The sequence below is a fragment of the Lynx canadensis genome, chromosome B3 (assembly GCF_007474595.2).
Source record: "Lynx canadensis isolate LIC74 chromosome B3, mLynCan4.pri.v2, whole genome shotgun sequence".
NCBI classification, from domain to species: Eukaryota; Metazoa; Chordata; class Mammalia; order Carnivora; family Felidae; genus Lynx; species Lynx canadensis.
The window spans coordinates 110950795-110969914 of NC_044308.2; the positions used below are offsets into that span (position 1 = coordinate 110950795).

Consider the following 19120-nt stretch of genomic DNA (forward strand, 5'->3'; position numbering starts at 1 on the left):
ACTAGCAGGTTTATCTGAACAGTGGCCTGTCTCAGGAAAGCGGGTGGGGGTGGAGCTCATAATGGCTGACCTCTGAGGAAAAGCTGCTGAGCCAATTATTTTTTCTTCTGACAGTACACTAAAATGATTGTTGCTGATTATACATATTTCCATGAATAGTATGTCTCCCCAATATATAGTTTCTACATAGAACTCCATTTCGTGTTTTGAAATTGGAGAAGAAAACATTAAAAAAAAAAACCCTCATTAATGATGCCACCTTTGTTCTCACACGTAGCTTAACAGAGATATTCAGACCATTAACACCTGATGCCTTGGTCTCCAGCAGCTACATCTGAACTTGTCAACTTAGTAGGCTGCCAAGAAGCTGCTGAATCCCCACTCCTGTACCTTCCCCATCCTGCCCACCACATACTGTGGTGAAATCCTGCTCTCTGAAAGAAATCATTCACCCTCTGGACACAAAGCCCTTCTCAGGAAACTGGGACACCTGGAATCAGTGTTATCCTGGTGCAGGTGGAGAAACAGGCCAAGCATGACCTTTTGCCACCAAAGTCAGGAAGCAGCCGATACTACCTTCTCTGTGAAGTTTCCAAGGAGCCAACGCGGGTGGGAAGGGAGCGGCAGGGTCTGAAGGCACCTGTCCTAAGGCTCTGAAGGAACATCTGCCAGTCACAGAACTTAACCTTGGGGCCTGGGCAAAGTGGGTCTGGAAGATGTTCAAGGTTCAAAATGGCAGCAACTCTGTGCTTCAGAGCACAGGGACATAGCCTGCCATGCACCTGCTGCCCTGTTGTGTCCTCTGAATTGTCTTCAACCAACCTCACCACTTGACCTCATCTCCAATCTAGTAAGAAGGCAAAGACAGAATGCAGAAAGGAAAGGCATTTCTAGTTTGAAGCATCACTTGGATTCTGACTTAAAGGCAAAGCCAGAGTGGGCTACACAATTTTGTGCACTTTGTTTTAAAAGAATGGCTCTGGGGGTGCCTGGGTGACTCAGTTGGTTGAGTATCGGACTCTTGATTTTGGCTCAGGTCATGAGATTGAGCCCCATGTAGGGCTCTGTGCTGATAGTATGGAGACTGCTTGGGATTCTCCCTCTTTCTCTCTCTCTGCCCCTCCCCTGCTCATACGTGTGCACACTCTCTTGCTCTCTCTCAAAATAAACATAAAAAAATAAAGCAACAAAAAGTGTTCAAAGGATGGCTCTGTGTTAAATGGGCCACAGAAGATGATGAAGGACACGTTGAGCCCTCTCCTCACAGATCGTCTCAAGAGTCCCTGCATTGCTCTCTGTACCATGACCTTCCAGATGCCTCTGTGCTCTGAGGAGCTGGAAGTCATGCAGTAGGTGGCACTTGGGATGCCCAGATTTCAACGTGAGTGCATGGGTAAGGCAGGGGAGGCCAGGGCACAAGGTTTTATCTTTTGGGGGCATCTTTCTGTTGCATTCCTCCTCTGCCACTTGGGCCACACCTGCCCCAAGTCACTGGGGTACACAGCCAGGTGAAAGAGGGTACACATGTAGGCAGAGGACCCTTCTGGGATGAGGAGAGAGAGCACCAAGGGCAGGCATTCTGGCTGGTAAATTCCCTGCAGCCTGCAGTGCTTCATCCCTCATCCAGACAGCCACAAATGTTTACCAAATGGCTCCCAGTATGAAAAGGGGGGAGGACAGGAAAGGGGGTGTGAGTGAAGATGAGGGTGGCTCTAGGAGACACTGGAAGCCTTTCTACCGAAACCTGAAGGCTGGAACTTCTTGGAGGGATTAGAAGGTGAGCTTTTCAACTGCTTCCCTTCCTCTAATCTTTCAAAGCAGGTCCTAAACGTAGGAAGGTACCAAAGGCAGTCATCAAAGCAGAGAACGGCCCCTGTTCAGGAAGAAGCCTCAGGGTGACCCATCACTTAACTTCCTCGAGTGCTGCCAGCTTTAGAGCCTGACACTGAGAGCTAACATCTGCCAGGGACCTACTGGGCAAATATTCCTGCTGGGCCCCCACCCTTCCCCTGGGCCCTGCCGAGGTCAAATCCATCCCCTATTTGCAGGAGCCTTCTGCAGCACTTTCCTGCCCACCTCCCCCTTCATTTCAGTCAGGCTGACCCACAGTGTCAAATCCACAGTGATTCATTTGGAGAGAGGTCAGGTATTTGTATACCAATGTGGCAGTTTCCACATGGAATAACCAGATGGTTTGTTTATTTCAGTCCAGGGAGGAAGAGCTGGGAATTATTTGAAAGGCAAAATAGGGAGTATTTCCTCTGGAGCTGAGAGGAAGTTGACTTAAGGGGCAGAAAAAAATGGAGTCCTGTTAACAAACTGCAAGATTTCCAACCACAGGTCACTATGTGGAGAAGGACCCAGAGAAGCCACACCCGGAAGGACATCTAACCAGCCTCATCATCCTTTGGTTTCTTGGTCCTTCCAGGTCACCCAGCTGATGGCAGAGACACAGCTGGGATCTTGGCTGGGCAGCCTTAAAGAGAAAGATCTAGGGGCGCCTGGGTGGCGCAGTCGGTTAAGCGTCCGACTTCAGCCAGGTCACGATCTCGCGGTCCGTGAGTTCGAGCCCCGCGTCAGGCTCTGGGCTGATGGCTCGGAGCCTGGAGCCTGTTTCCGATTCTGTGTCTCCCTCTCTCTCTGCCCCTCCCCCGTTCATGCTCTGTCTCTCTCTGTCCCAAAAATAAATAAAAAAACGTTGAAAAAAAAATTAAAAAAAAAAAAAAAAAAGAGAAAGATCTACACAGCATGGGGCTTCATCCCTGTGGGCACTGGGTCTCTGGGGACCGAGCCAAAAGCCGCAACACAAGCATTAGTGGAGTTTCCCCTGGTCCCTGGCTCCTTCTTCCAACCCTGGCCTTCAGAAACAAAGGAGGGTGGGGTTAAGAAGGAAGAAACTGGCCCTGGAACAGGCCAGGATAACTGGAACTATGACTGATGATCATGAATGTCTGAAGTTAAAAGAAGGGACAGAAAGATATTACTAAGATTTCCTGTAAATACTAACATTCACCTAGTATTTTATTACTAATAAAAAACTTTCATAAACTTTATCTTACTTGATCTTCACAAGACCCTTGGGAAAGAACTACTGTCCCCATTTTATAAAACAGGAAATTGCTTCAACCATCCTCCATACTAGTAGCATTAGAGGGGACAGTAATGCCTTCCTTGCCATCATGTGCTCAGGTGTGGGGGAGTGGCTGTGGAGAAAGCAGAAATGATTGGAACTAGAGGTGCTTCTGCTTCCTCAGCCTCTTTGGAAAGCTGCCAAGGCAGCCCCAAAGACAATACTGAAGAGAAAAACATCCAGAAGTTAAAACTGAGGGAGACAGACAGCCCCTTTCTCTGCTCTGTCTACCCACTAGAACGGGTCCATCTGACCTCTCTACTTTGGACGCTCCCACAGCTTTTGCTTATCCCACAGCTCACTCAGAGTGGACTCTCAGTAAAGTCAGTAGACTGACAGGTTTCTGTTTGTTTTTTAAAACCCTGAATGGATCCTAAACTTCCATGGTTACTTGTTAGCCAGATGTTCTAAATTGTTAAGGTCCAGGCATGTAAGTCTATGCTCGGTGGTCCCCCTCTCCCCTGGGGGGTATTCAGATTCTCTGGTAGACGATATGCAAACTCTTGGTGAGACACAGGCATGGCTGTGGAACTTTTTTCTCCAGTAACCTGATCAACTTACTTTCACCAGTTTTCCAACCTGATCATCAGACCTGGCTGCCATTCATATAGTCCAACTGGATAAAGTTGTACCCCACCTGCTTGTCAAGATCCCATGCACCCTTCAATTCCTGAGGGCCTTCTCCACAAATGAGTCCCCGATTCCTGAGTCTCCTCCTTTGCTCTCTCATTGCTATTTAATTATATGCCTTTCCTACAGTTCTTCTCTAATTGTACTTGTGCTAATTCATTATGAACATTGTTCATTTCCCTAGTGGATCATAAACTACTTACAGACAGATACTGTGTTGAATTCATCTCCGTGGTTTTCTCTGTCTGGTCATGGGGTTAGCTTTATACATAGTAGGGGTACAATAAATAACTATTAAAATGGAATTTTCCTCGGTTTCTTAAAAAATAGGGTATCTGTAAAACATATCAAAGGATCCCTGCACAAAGACAGTCCCACTCCTCATACTGTCCTTTGACAAGACATATGGAAAATGGAACCCCTCTCCCTCCACCTCTATCACCAGGGTCAATGTAGTCAGGCCCAGCTGGCACACAGATAGAAAAAAGGTAAAACCAGACTGGCAAGACAAGGGTTCCTAGTTTGCTTATTTAAAGAGGTTAAGATTACATAAGCAAAGCAAGGAATGAATTAGTGCTATTATCTGTCCTCAAGGGAAACCAAGGAAGGAATTTTTAAGGGTAGGGAATGCAGAGGAGGGGGTGAAGGAAGAAGAAAGGGAGTGTCTCACAAGAACAAGAACACAAAAGCTGATGGCTGAGATGTGAATGGATTCCCCATCATGACAAGGGAATGAGATACCCCATTCCTTTTAGTGTAAGGTAAGCCCAGCTACTCCTAAGGTGAAAGGTCACTATGGTTCCCCTGCTCATGACTCAAGGTTAGCTGAAGTTGGAGGCATCTGAGAGCAGAGTGGAGGGAGAGAAGGTAGAAGAATACTACTAGAAAATTCAGATAGGGCCACTAAGTGATGATGGTGCACTGGGAGAATCGCTCCAGAAAGTGCTTATGGGCGAGTCTGGGTTCTTCTTACAAGGTGAAGATGGGGAAAGAAGTCTGATTTGGGTTAATAACTGGTGGAGCAGATGATGGAATCTACCCCCAGCCCTCCCACCCACACGCTATCCCACAGAACTCAAACTTTCTTTATTGGCCAAGGACTTACTGTCTGAATATAGCTACCCTGGGCCAGGCTCCAGGGAAGCAGTGGTCACAGGGGTTGGCGGGAGAAGAAAAAAAAAAAAAAATCCCAAGAATCAGATCCCAGCCAGCAGGGGGAGGACAAACTATTTCTGCTGGAGATTTAAGATCTCCCCCTCCCTCCCCTTCTCTCTCTCTCTCTCTCTCTCTCTCTCTCTCTCTCTCTCTCTCTCTTTCTCTCTGTCACTCACACACACATGCGCGCGCGCGCGCACACACACACACACACACACACACACACACACACAGAAATCTACTATGAATCTAAGTAAAAATCTAATTCCAGTTTAAGGATAAGAGGTTTAGTCTAGAAAATCCTGCCTCCTGAGCCAGTGTGGGGAGGATGTTATCTGTTCTCAATGTCCTATCAAATCACACTTTTCTTTTAGGACAACAGAGAGTAGGATGATAATTTCTCTATCCAGGACCAGGCAGGAGATTGAGGTGCATAATGAAGCTGCACACCCCTCTGCCTGGCCATCCAGCCCCTCAGACACTCCTTTGCCCAGACTCTCTCTCAGTTCTCACTTTGGCCACAGGTCACTCAGGACAGAGGCAGAGGGCAGGGCCCACCTGGCACCACCTCCCACCTGGGACGAACTAGGGCATGCGTGGGAGCCTCTGCTCCCTCCCAACAGGGCCAAGTCTCCCTGAGCCACACAGCCATGTCTCCATCACCTCCCTGCCAGGGCTCACGCCAATGCACGCAGAGGGCTGGCCACAGGCAGGGAGGGGACTGAACCCTGGGACTATGAGACCGGCTCCTCTAACCCCCATGGCCCCAAATGGTACCTGCCAAGGCCTTGATCCGGGACCTCTCAAAGAGCCTGGCTGAGCTGTTGTCATTATCCAGCTCATCGTCCGGGGCATCCCAGCGGGCATTGATCCGGCTGTACGGTGGCTGGTTGCCCACGTTTTCAAACTCCGTGGCCGATGTCATGTCAGCAGGCTCTCAGCAGTTGTGCCTGCCTCAGTCTTCATGGAAGGGTCCCTAGGGGGGAACAGCAACACAGTCAGAGGGTTAGCTACCTCCCCCTTGGACTTTTTCTCAGGGGAAACTTATTCGGAGCATCCAGCAGGGGTAGGTCCTTGTAGGAGGAGCACACCGTGCCATCTGCCGGGCCATGCTTCCCACCTGGGGTCTCTGGGTTATAGAATATTGCAGCAGCAGCAGTCGCCGCCGCCGCCACACTGTAACGGCGACAGTGGCGGCAGGGATGGAGAGCTGCAGGCAGAAAGGGTCAGGACGGCCAGCAGGTGGAGACGTCAGTCGCAGCAAGCCCGCTTCCTCCAAACCTGCGGCTGAGGCAGCTGTGGAAGCTTGGGAGCCGGGAAAAGGGGAAGCTCTCCTGGGAGCCAGGGGATGGGCGGGGTGGGGGATGGGGGTGGGGTGGGGAGAAGAGCAGCTCAACCCTGTGGACTGGACCAGGAACAAACCTGGACAGGAAGGAGAGGTGAAAAGTTGGAAGTTGGCTGAGTCCCACTCAAACGTGAATCAGTGGGGAGAGAGACGAACAGGAGATGCCACTGATGCCACCAGCCCCAGCAGCTGTGCTGGAGAAAGTGTACTCCTCTCAGAGGCTGCCCAAGATCCCTCCCAGTGCTTTCCCAGCAACAAATATTTAGAAAGCTGAGCTCTTGGTTTTACCTTCTCTGAAGTGCAATCAGGTGCGTGGGCAAGGTTGAATCCCAAGACAGACCAAGGCGCCCAGATGAGACTGCTGTCCTATCAAGGCTGTCAGCATGATGGTGGGAGTGGTGGCGAAGAGCTCCCACAGACAGCGGAGCTGTGCGTGTTCATCTATGCAAGGCACATGGGCATCAGGAGCACTGTGTTCTTACTTGCCTGTCATTTATCATGTTTGCTCATTCATTCATGATTGACTAAAATATGTACCAAGGCCCAACTAGAGGGCAGACACTATGCGAGGCAATTCTGAGTAAGACATGAGGTGCCCTGTCCTCATAGAGTTTATATTCTGGCCGTAAGGCACCCAGTGAAATAAGCAATTATAGTAAGGTGTGCTGTGTGCCACCGCTGGGAAAGAATGGGGAATTGTGGGGTCTCATGGCAGAGCTGGATGTCAGGATAAGGGAAGCGTAAGCTGGTTCCCAAAGGAAGCTCAGAAGGGATAAAGGGGCAAGTCCAAACAAATGGTATAAAGAGCAGGTGCAGGGTTCTGAAGGTGAGAAAGACCATGGCAAAATTTAGGAAACTTACAACGTAACTAGAGGGTGAGGGCAGAGTCAGGGAGACAAGGGAGATGGGAGACTAGAGGTGCAAGGCTAGGGCCTGAATGTTGTGGGCTTTTGGAAAATGACTATCTTTCATTCAGCCTTAATTTCCTCTCCAGTACCTGCCATTGAGGCATCTCCCCAGGGAACTAAAGGGATTCCAAGATCAAGTCTATAAGATAGGACAGGGAGCCCAGAGCCTTCATATCCAAGAGAACAAAATGGGATGGGGAGGCCATGAGGCAGACAAATGACAAGTGTGGACAACCAGTGAGCTGTGAAGTAAGCCACTTCCTCTATGAATGTGTGCACACTCACACATTCGTATACATACACCCCAGACACACACCGGTACTGATATCCCACACACACACAAACAGATGCATGCTTGATGAAGAAATGATGCAAGCTCACCAATCCAAGTGTAAATGCAGTGCTGACGCCCTTATTTTTCAGACACAGAATCACTCCAGACTCCTTTTTCCCCAGTCCAATTAATCAATCCCACCACATCCCTTCGAGGTAAGACAGGAGCCAGAATTATCCATCTTAATTGCACAAGGAAGAAAACGAAGGCCTAACACAGGATGAGGGCTCCCCAAGGTCATCTAGGGAATTACTGCTATGGCTAGGGCTAACGGCCAGGCTGTAGCCTGATTCATCCCCTTCTACCAGGCAGATTTTTAGGGAAGCAGATTCGATTTAGGTGAGAGAAGAACATGGCACACGGGGACAGAAGGTATTCCCCAGCATCCAGGACTTGACAAAGGTGTTTGCTTCTCAGGGAAGGGGAGATATAAGGTGGGGAAGCCAGTCATGACTCCAAAGCATGCCCTGCAATTCCAGGCCTGTGCCCAGGAAGACCCTCATCCCTTACACAGCCTGTCATCTTCCACAAATGGACACACGAGTTCCATGGCTGAGATTTCTCACTCAACTGCTTGGGCAAAGAGAGCTGGGAAGGACTCCATCCCCCCCATGCCTTCCCCCCAACCCCTGCTTCCCTGAAGGGGAGCGACTGCTGGCTCCCAGCTCCAAGCAAGACAGAGACTGACAGGCTGACCACCTCCTGCTGGCCTGCAAGCCTGTCCAGTGGCCCCTGAGAAGGGCCAAGCTGCCAGACGCAGGAGGTGAGGTAAGATCAGATCCTGCTTGCAGGAGGTAACCGGACCCTGGCTCTCCTTCTTGTCTTAGGCTATTTTTAAGAGCGGCTGAGAGAGGCCCAGGCCATGGGCTGGTGGAGGGTGGGGGGGGGGGGGCTGGTCAGTGAGATTACCTTTGCCATGGCTCCGTAAATAAGTCTGCCCCAGAAAGATGAGCCTGAGCAGGCACACCAGCAGGCCCAGCATTCAAGACAAGATTGATGGCCCTGGGTGCAGAAGAGCAGCCACTAGACAGCAATTCATCCTGCTTAAAAACGCCATGCCTCCTGCCACCGTGGCTCAGAGAAGGGAGCGGTCAGGCAGCGGCTTGGCAGGGAATGTGATAAAACTCACATGTATGTCTAAATACACAAGTCTAGGGTTTGGGGTGAGGAGGTTGTTTTGTTTTTAGGAGGTCAGGTCCTTGAAGGCAACCACCAAGGAAAAAAGATGCAGAAATGAAAGGGAAGCCCTCTTCCTCTTGCCCCATAGCTGTGCCCACCCCAGTGGCCTGCCCAGATGGCGTCCCTTCAGAGCCAAGGGAGGCGGGGGTAGTGTGCTTGGTGGTTCAGCAAGGGGAGAATCTCACAGAATCAGGTGTGAGAGGCAGAAGAGAAGAAAATCTGAAAATGGGAAAGCTACAGATGGTTATTCCAGGAACACAAAAGCAGAAACAAAACCCCAAACAAGGCCTGGAAGGTCATGGAAATGACAAGTTGGTATCTGAGGGGAACCGGAGGGTCAGGTAATCTGGTCACATTTTTTAGGATATAAGTCATCTATGCATCTAGAATGGGCCTCCATTAAGTATGAAAGACAGCAAGCACCTGGCTAACATTAGACCTTAAGCTGCACCTCACCCCACTGCCAGCAAACCCAGGAGAAAGGACATACGTAGCTCCTTGTCATTTCACTCCCCAGTTCACCCTCAAGTTCCTAAGAAGCTTCTCCCAACCCACCAGACCCTTGTCAAAGCAGAGGTGGGGCTTCTCTGGCCTGTGTGACTCTGCCTGGGAAAGCCCACCTTCCCTGTCCATTTGCCTATCGCAGTGGGGCAGGCCTGTCTCCCAATGTGCAGTCCAGAGGCTCGCCCTCACCTGCTGAACTTCTGCCACTAAGGCCAGGTTATATTTTGATCAGCATGGGTTCCTAGAAGACTTGCCCACAGCTCAGAACGGAAAAGCTCATCTGATCGTACAGGGCACTCACTCACAGAAGGAGTGCCTGCTTGGTAAATGGATTTCACAATATCACCGCCACAGCTCATAGCTCCACCCTTCACATTGTGCCCAGGACCTCATCCACTTCCGAGATCGGGTGTTAGTCTCAGAATCTCAGCCTCACATGCTATGCCCAGGTAATCCCTGGGGCAGCTGGGACCCCAGCAAGTGGCAGCAGTGGCAACAGCAGCAGCAGCTGCTTCTCCCCCGCCTGCAGGGTGCTGCCGGAGCCCTAGCTAGAGCTCGCTTCAGGCTTCCTGCAGCACTGAGCAGGAGGCTGGGTGCACTGCCCTTTTCTTCCCCACCCCATCTCCTCTTCCCTGGGCTGCTTAGATGAGAAGCAACAAAGCCCAAAGGTCTACTTCAGGAGTGGGAAATGGGGGAGGGGGGAACACAGGGTGATGCTGTTCTTCCTTCACAGGGTCACAAGTCACAGGCTGTTGCAAAGGCTTAGATGGAGTCTTCCTTAAACAGAGAATTTGGACCCATTCTACCTTTAACTTTCCCTCTAGTTGTAAGGTTGGACTTTTCACTTGCTTCCTATTTTGTCCTGCCCCTTGATGCTACGCCAAACCTGCTTTTAACATATTTTGATACTATGGCAATCCAGGTCAGGAGATTAAATCCTGAAGTCTCCCTGGTAACTTTCCTGCTACTGCATTTACTAAAACAGAACACTCTCCTACTCCATCTGATCATAATCTCACTGCATATTCCCAGATACCTTAAAGAGCAAATACATACTAAAACAGCGTGAGAACCAATGAGATGCCCAGTACAGAGTACACTAAATCTATCTTAAACCTTAATCTCCTCCTACCCCCAAGCTCTAGTCTAGCACCTCCATCTGTCTACCAGATATCACTACCTAAAAATTATAGCTCAGTCTCAATATGGCTAAGTCTGAGAACATGGCTCCCAGGACAGAACAGGGGAGTTTCTGGACCATGGGGTGACAGTGAGGCCCAGTGAGGTAAGCATGCCACCTGTGGGTGACTTTTCCAGCAGATGGGGACACCATCAGCAGTGCCAGGACCAAGCTACTTCCCCTCCCCAGAGCACATGCTGCTTTTCCACACTCTGCAGTTCCCATCCCAATCTGCCCTGGCCACCAGTCCATCAGTGGCAGAGTATAGTTAGGTGTTCTTAAAGGGTCAAGATTCCTATCCAGGGTTGCCACCTTCAAGGATCCCCATGTACTTGCAATACCCTGGCCATTTGAGTCCACAGCTGTTTGGTAAGGCCTTACCCAGACCCGTCTGCTCCAGTTTCTGTCACTAGGCAGGGACTTTAGGCCCACATGTCACAACTTGTCCACTCTCATCATGGAAAAATCTCCTACTAAGAACTGGCTCCAGTTATGCTGCAGCTGCTGGAATGGGAGTGGGGGTATGGTGGGATCATGATCCCAACAGTTCTTATAGGGATTTGGTTGGAGAACAGGTGCAGCTTAGCACTGATAGAGGGCTGATAGGGCAATCCCTACATCTTAACAGCATCTATCAGCACCTCACGTCCTACACAGAGGCAAATGTCCACTGGGAGTGATTAAAGAAGACAGGAGAAATGATACTTTTAGTATACATAGTTTTCAAAGACTATCCTCTACTGGGAATCTTGGGCTCGATATCTATCTACATTTACAGAAAACTGTTACAACCCAGTCCTACCTCTTATCTTTACTAACTCACTTCTTTCAGGATAACTACTGGCTTCCTCTCCCAGAATAAGTAATATTCTATGGTATTTGAATGAAAAGTTGAATGCCCAATTTATTTTCTTCCACAAAGACTTTTCCAGAATACTCACAGTGGCTTCTCTCTTGTTTTTTAATGGTTGTTTTTGAGAGAGACAGAGACAGAGAGACAGAGTGTGAGCAGGGGAGGGGCACAGAGAGAGACAGGGAGAGAATCTGAAGCACGCTCCAGGCTCTGAGCTGTCAGCACAGAGCCCGAGGTGGAGCTCGAACTCATGAACCATGAGGTCATGACCTGAGCTGAAGTCAAACACTTAACCCACTGAGCCACCCAGGTGCTGCATGACCTTTCTCTTCTTCAGTGAAAATTGTCAGGGAGGTAGTAAGATCTCAATTTTGGAGGTGGTTAAAAGTAAGTTGAAATAATAGATTTGAAATAATCGTTGAGATATTTCTAATGAAGTAATTGATTCAGAAAAATATAAAAAAACAAGATAATTATAAAAGTCAACGGAGAACTATACAATACAATCAAGCTCCCAACGCTTGAATTCACTGATGAATCTTAGTATCATTAAGAATAGGACAGCTAGGGGCGCCTGGGTGGCTCAGTCGGTTGGGCGGCCGACTTCGGCTCAGGTCACGATCTCGCGGTCCGTGAGTTCGAGCCCCGCGTCGGGCTCTGGGCTGATGGCTCAGAGCCTGGAGCCTGCTTCCAATTCTGTGTCTCCCTCTCTCTCTGCCCCTCCCCCGTTCATGCTCTGTCTCTGTCTCAAAAATAAATAAAACGTTAAAAAAAAAAAAAAAAGAATAGGACAGCTAGATACTGGGTGTCTCCTGAGATGATACAATATGAAGGAAATCATGACCATTGACATTCTTGTCAAAAAAGTTAACCTCAATCTGATCAATCCTTAGAGTTAAGTTCCCATTACAGGAATTATAGGAAACCAAAAGACAGGTTAAATGACAACATGAGGAAGCAAGAGACAGACCCACAAGATGGGACATTCTGCAGACAACTGCCTCCACTTCCTCAACAAGTTAATGGCATTAAAACAAACAAAAAAGGAGGTGAAAATAGGAACTGTGTAGATCAAAAGAGACTTAGAGATGTAATAACTAATACAATGTGTACCTCATTTGGATCTTGATTCAAGTGCTACCAAAACACATTTGGGGGACAAACAGGGACATCTGAATTATAGACTCAATATTGGATGATAACCAGAAATTATAGTTAATTATGTTAGATGTGATCATGGCATTGTGGTTATCTAAGAAAATAAATGTTCTTTAGAGATGCTGAAGAATGTACAGAGGGACAGGTCATGCCATCTGGGATTTACTTAAATATGCTTTAGCAAAGTGGGGAAGATATGAAGTAGGAAGCCCCTACTAACTGCTGACTTTGGATGATTTACACATGGGGGGTTCATGACGCTATTCTCTCTACTTTGGTTATATGTATGAAAATTTGTACAATAAAAATGTTCATTTATTATTAAAATTAAATTTTGTCAATTTTATTTAAAACAGTCATATGCCCTAAGTACAACTGGAACATAGAATAAACGTCAACTCCTTTACCATGCCCAGTGTGGTCTGGCTTCTGCCTCCCTCTCCAAGCTCATCTCCCCATACTCACTAGATGCAACCTGCAAACCTTTCAGTTCTTCCAACCTGCCATTTCTTCCCCAGTTCAGGCTCTGGTGCATGCTGTGCCTTTGGTCTGGGATACTTTCTGGACCACCTTTGCATGTTTGGCCCTTCAGGTCTCCTCTTAGATATCATCCCCTTGTGGGAGACCTCCTGAGCACCCTGTCTCAGGTAAATCCTTTGTCAGCTTCAGTCTGCGCATCCTGCTTGACCCCTTCCTAGCACTCATCGTAACAGTAATTACTCATACATCTATCAGTTTGTGTTTTTGCTTCCTCCTGCATAGACTATAGGTTCCTCACAGGCACCAGCCATGTCAGTCCTACTCATGATTATATTCCGGTGCTTAGCTTTGCGCTCGGGACACACAGTCATTGAATCAATATTCTCCTCTTAGGGACCTAAGCTCAAGCTCTGGAACCTCTTTAAACCCCTCTGTCCCACCATATTCCCTGATCCAAGCACTACTTATTAGGCACTTATTTATTCATCACCAAAGCCAGTCATTATGCCTCTTTACAGTGTCTTCCTTTTGTCATTCCTTTATGTTCTAAAGCCTTTATTTCACTTCAGGCCCTTATGACTTCCCACCTGGACTTGTGTAATGGTCCATCTCTGTCGAGGCTTGACCCCTTCAATCTATCTGGAATGGCCCTTTTCATGACTACATGCCTCTACTCTGTAACAAGACCATCACACAGTCTACCAAAGCCCCACACTGTCCAGTGCTGAGCTCATACTTTCTCTTATGCTAAGTCTGCTCCAACCAGGAAGGTACACATCTCCCAACCCCCACCACTGTGTCAGATGCCTCTACAACTGGATTTGTGCCACACTCCACATGCTGAAATTTAGGCATCTCTCCTCTCTCCTGGCAATTTAAAACAACTTTCAAACATTTAGAAGCACAATATACAACATCGTCCTGGAATCTGAGGTGAGGTCACCCCATGGATTATTCACTGCCTGTACATCCAAGTGGAGAGGGCAACGGAGATGGGCTCAGGGAATGCTGATGGTGACCTGTGCACAGACTTCCCCTTTTCAGTGCCACATCCTCCTGAATCTCATTGCTATTTTCAAGTGAGGCCAGATCTTCATTGTCTCACCTTCTGTCCATCCTTCCAATCTTGGGAGGAAGATGAATCTTTAGTTTTTTCTCCCATCCATCTTCATTTTAACATGCTCAAGTCTTTCCCATCTTTTTTTTTTTTTAATTTTTTTTCAACGTTTATTTATTTTTGGGACAGAGAGAGACAGAGCATGAACGGGCGAGGGGCAGAGAGAGAGGGAGACACAGAATCGGAAACAGGCTCCAGGCTCTGAGCCATCAGCCCAGAGCCCGACGCGGGGCTCGAACTCACGGACCGCGAGATCATGACCTGGCTGAAGTCGGACGCTTAACCGACTGTGCCACCCAGGCGCCCCCAAGTCTTTCCCATCTTAAATAAAACTCTTACTTGCCATATTTTCTCTCCCTCTCAGAGTCAAATTTCCTGACAAATGTGCCAAGGATATGAACAGGTGACTTACGAAAGAGGAAATACGAAAGACTAAAAGGCTATGAATAGATACTCAAGGTTATTACTGACCCCAAAAATACAGATTAAAGCAAGAAAGAGATCCTATAGGCAAACATTATCAAGCTGAATAATGTGAGGTGTAGATGGTGATATGCAGAGTGGGAACCTTGTACCCTGCTGGTAGGAGTGTGAATTGGCCTAGCCATTCCAGAGGGCATTCTGCCAGTTCTCAGGAGGCAGGTTACATATCTGCAACTCTGTTCCTGGCCTTATAGACCAAAGAAATTCTCGTGCAGGTCTGAAAGGGGTCATGTGCAAGGATGTTCACTGCAATATCGATTATGGGGGGTGAGTGGGCAGGTAGAAATAACCTGTGTGTCCCTTGCTGGGGGATGGACAGTAAAATGTAGTGAATGCACACATTGAAGACACATGGCAGCAGTGGAGAATCTTAAAAACACAGTGATGGATATAATAAATAAGAAACATAATAAGATCTATAACACACCGCTGAAAAAAATTTTAAATACATACAAAACAATACATATAAGAGCATATTACAAACAAGAGGCAAACTCTTAAACACATGAAAATGGCCACCTCTAGATTGGAATGAGGGGAATGGAGAAGATAAAAGAAAATAAAAGGAAATCAACACCAAAAAAACCGCCAAACAATCCGATTAAAAAATGGGCAGAGGACCGGAGTAGACATTTTTCCAAAGAAGACATACAGACATATGAAAAGATGCTCAGCATCACTCATCACCAGGGAAATGCAAATCAAAACCACAATGAGAAACCACCTCACACCTGTTAGAATTGCTGAAATCAAGAAAGACAACAAACAAGTGTTGATGAGGATGTGAAGGATGTGGAGGAAACTTGGGCACTGTTGCTAGGAATGTAAACTTGGGCACTGGTGCAGCCACTGCAGAAAACAGTATGGAGGTTCCTAAAAAAATTAAAAATAGAAATGCCATATGATCCAGTAATTCCACTATTGGGTATTTACCCAAAGAAAACAAAAACACTAACTCAAAAAGGTATATGCATCCCTATGTTTACTGCAGCATTATTTATAAGAGCCAAGATGTGGAAGCAGTCCAAGTATCTATCAATAGACAAATGGATAAAGAAATGTCACACACACACACACACACACACACACACACACACACACGACTATGAAACAGCCATAAAAAGGATGAGATTGTACCATTTGAGACAACATGGGTGGACCTAGAGGTATTATGCTAAGTGAAATAAGACTGAAAAAGACAAATATCATCTGATTCATCTCATAAATAGAATCTAAAAAAAATGAGTAAACAAGCAAAAAGCAGAATCAGAACTCTCAATACAGAGAATAAACTGGTTGCCAAAGGGGAGGGAGGTGGGGGCTTGAGAAGGATGGATGAAGGGGAGAGGGAGGTAGGCCTCCAGTTACAGAAGGAGTAGGTCACAGGAATTAAGAGCAGAGCGTGGGGAATGCAGTCAGTGATATTGTGACAGCAAAGTAATGAGACAGATGGTAGCTATACTTATGGTGAACATAGCATAATGTATAAACTTGTCAAATCACTGAGTTGTGCACCCGAAGCTAATGTAACATTGTGTGTCAACTATACTTAAATTAAAAAAAGACTTGTTAAAAAAATAAAAGAAAAAAGAAAAGTCAATCAACCATGAACCAACCAGGAGAGGGGCCTTTCCCTAGAAAATGAGATGATAAACTGAGATGTATAATAACCTCTGCTCCTAAGGTAAATATAGATATAGTATATTTACATTCATGAGAACTTCCTCATCTATACGACACTCACTCTTCAATTCACTGAAATCTGGTTTCCCCCATTCACTTCATGAAACTATTCTCTCCAAAGGTCACTGACACCTCCCTTCCTTGTTGATTAAAATCATAGATGCTTTTCAGGTCTTATCTCGACTTCTCAGCAGCATTAAGCTCTGTTGGCCATTCAAAAAATTTCCTGAAGTTGCATCCTTATCTTCCAGGACATACTCCTTGTCCTCTCTGAACCTTCTTGTCCTTTCTCCTTGGTCTGCTCGGTGGGCTATTCTTCCTGTATCTCTCACTTGGATGGGATGTTCCCCAGAGTTCAACCCTGGGTCCTCTTCTCCTTCTTCCTCTGTCTACACACTCTTTTAGGCTATTTCGTTCACTCTCATGACATCATGACCTGAATTACCATCTCATGCTAATGGCTTCTTAATCTATCTCCTCAATTACTATCCATCAATCCAATTGCCTTCCGAACATTCACCTGGAAGACCCACAGGCCCCTTACACTCAACATGATCCCCAGCTGAAAATATGACCATCCCTGTCCCAGTCTTTCCTGTCATGTTTCTCATTCGCCAATATCCCAATGGTCCAAACCAAATGCTGGGATCATGTTCTACCCCTCTTTCTTTCCCAGTATCTCACTAACTCATTCCCCGCAATGTCTCTCAAATCTCTATTCTCTGTCTCTACTTCTCCTCCTCACTTCTGGCAACCATCATCTTAGGTCTAATGGTTTCCTTTTGATTTCTTTGGATCTATATTTTCCCTTTTGTCTATTGTATCAATCTACCCTCTATACTATAGCTAGAAATATTATCTTAGAAGACAAATATGATGATATCATTTCTATACTTTAATAGCTCTTCTTTATCTTGGAAGAAAGTTTAAAACCCATAAAAAATTGAGGTCAAAGCCCTTCATGATCAATCCCTTCACTGAACACCATTTCCATCCAAACCTTCTTCCCAACTTCCCCAGTCTTACATCCCCACCATAATGAACTCTATTCGGATCCCTGGCTCTCTCTGGCCATGTTATTTGCACATACTAAGCCCAGAAAACTCTCCCTCTTCTTTGGAATAATTTCTTGTCTTTCAGAACTTATCTTAGTCATCACTTCTTTCAAGAAACTTCCCCCATCTCCACCACCATCCCCTGCAGCTGTGGGAGGCAGGGGTGATTCTTCTAGGTTCCCATCACACTCAGGGCTCATGTTCATCAAAGTGCTTAACTACGTTGTAGGATGATAATCTATTTCTCTTCTTTCCCAGTAGACTGTATGCTGCTTGAAGTCAGAGACAATCCCTATTCATTCTTTTTATCCCAATAGCCTAGCATACAGCCAAATGTGTGAAATGAGGCTACTGAATGTTGAAAAAAATAGATGAAAACTGAGAAATGTAGAGCACTGCTACTTAAGAGGTTAAGGATGGCTCCTGCTGAGGACACACCATTTGGAGGCTCATTTGAAGGTGAAGGTAAAGAGGGGGCTGGGAATGTGGCATGTAGCAGCAGTTGCATGGATTCAAGCCGGGCATCAATGCCCTGATGTTGTCACTGTTGCCCCTGTCTCAACCATACATTCCTGCCATCTCCTCCTTTTTGGCTGGAATATAGTTGCACAAGGGGTGGACAGTGGCCCAAGCTCCTCCTAATGTCTACAAATCTTGACACTCTTCAGAGTAGCTCTGACTCAACCATGCCTCAATTTCCTCACACAAAACATTGATGAAAGCAGCAGCTTCTCACCCAGAATTCCTCTAGACAGAGAAGTCCTACCCCACTTAGCTGAGAAGTCTTTTATTTATTCTTTCTGGAGTCACAGAAATGTCAGTCACAGAATGGTTTCTATCCATAATCTCCACCACACAAATGAAAAGAGCTATTTTAAAAGTTGAACCTATAAATAATATATAAGATATGGGTGCCAATTTAATTATTCATTCATGTTGGAGCTTTTAAAATAATTAAATAAAAATTAACCTTTTAAAAGGTACTCAGGCCCACAAAGACTCCTGAGGGAATGGATGTTGGCCAGAGAATTGACCCACCCTTGGCCAGGACACAAGGCTGACACAATGAGACCATCTTCTGGAGACATAAGGGAAGTGGCCTGCAAGGGGCAGCTCTAGTCTTGCAGCAAAGACAATGCAGCCTCTTCAGGCCAGGCAGAGCCAGTTCTCAATGTGTATAACCTCTTAGGCCTGCAGAGAGAGCACCTCTCAGCCACTATAATCTATTAAGCCCCTTCCCCGGGCTCTGCTGATAGACAAGCACCAGATGCTACATCATGTAGTCATTCTGCTGCCCACAATCCTCAGGAAAAATGCTTGACCCTTGGTCGGACTGTGTAGCAAAGCCCAGGGTTAGGACGGGAACCTGTAATTTATTAAGATCTTCATGCAGATTGGGGCGCCTGGGTGGCTCAGTCGGTTAAGCAGCTGACTTTGGCTCAGGTCATGATCTCACGGTCCGTGAGTTCAAGCCCCGCGTCGGGCTCTGTGCTGACAGCTCAGAGCCTGGAGCCTGTTTCGGATTCTGTGTCTCCCTCTCACTGCCCCTTCCCCATTCACGCTCTGTCTCTCTCTGTCTCAAAAATAAATAAATGTTAAAAAAAAATTTAAAAAAAAGATCTTCATGCAGATTGCTCCATTTAATACCTACCCCCACTCACAACTGTTAAATATTATTGTAATTACTATTATTATTGTTTCTATTTTATCAGAAGACCTGAGCTGAAATCCTAACTCCTGAGTTGTGTGTTCTTCTGTAAGTCACTGAACTACTCTGTACCTGTTTCCCCATCTGTAAAATGAGGAAAAGACCCTGTGTTTCTGTGTCAGAGACTGCTTGGGTCTACCAATGTCTGATTTCTACTCTTTCTACAGACAGCTTGGAGGCATCCTCCAGTCACCTTGTGGCTGGGTATGATTGTGTGA

General features: G+C 46.8%; 1 protein-coding gene across 3 annotated transcripts in view; it reads right to left on the reverse strand.

Annotated features, from left to right (window-relative positions):
* SPTB (spectrin beta, erythrocytic) overlaps nucleotides 1-19120 on the reverse strand; it is a 129369-nt gene that overhangs the window by 63547 nt on the left and 46702 nt on the right. For 2 of the 3 annotated variants that reach the window (XR_003969577.1, XM_030319306.1), the window contains exon 2: nucleotides 5693-5891. Coding sequence is in view for 2 of the 3 variants with exons in the window: in XM_030319306.1 (XP_030175166.1) it covers nucleotides 5693-5840 (148 nt within the window). In the remaining variant the exon portion in view is untranslated. Of the gene's footprint in view, nucleotides 1-5692; nucleotides 5892-6548; nucleotides 6654-19120 lie in introns of those variants that run through there. The other variant, XM_030319307.2, reaches the window with a different exon arrangement.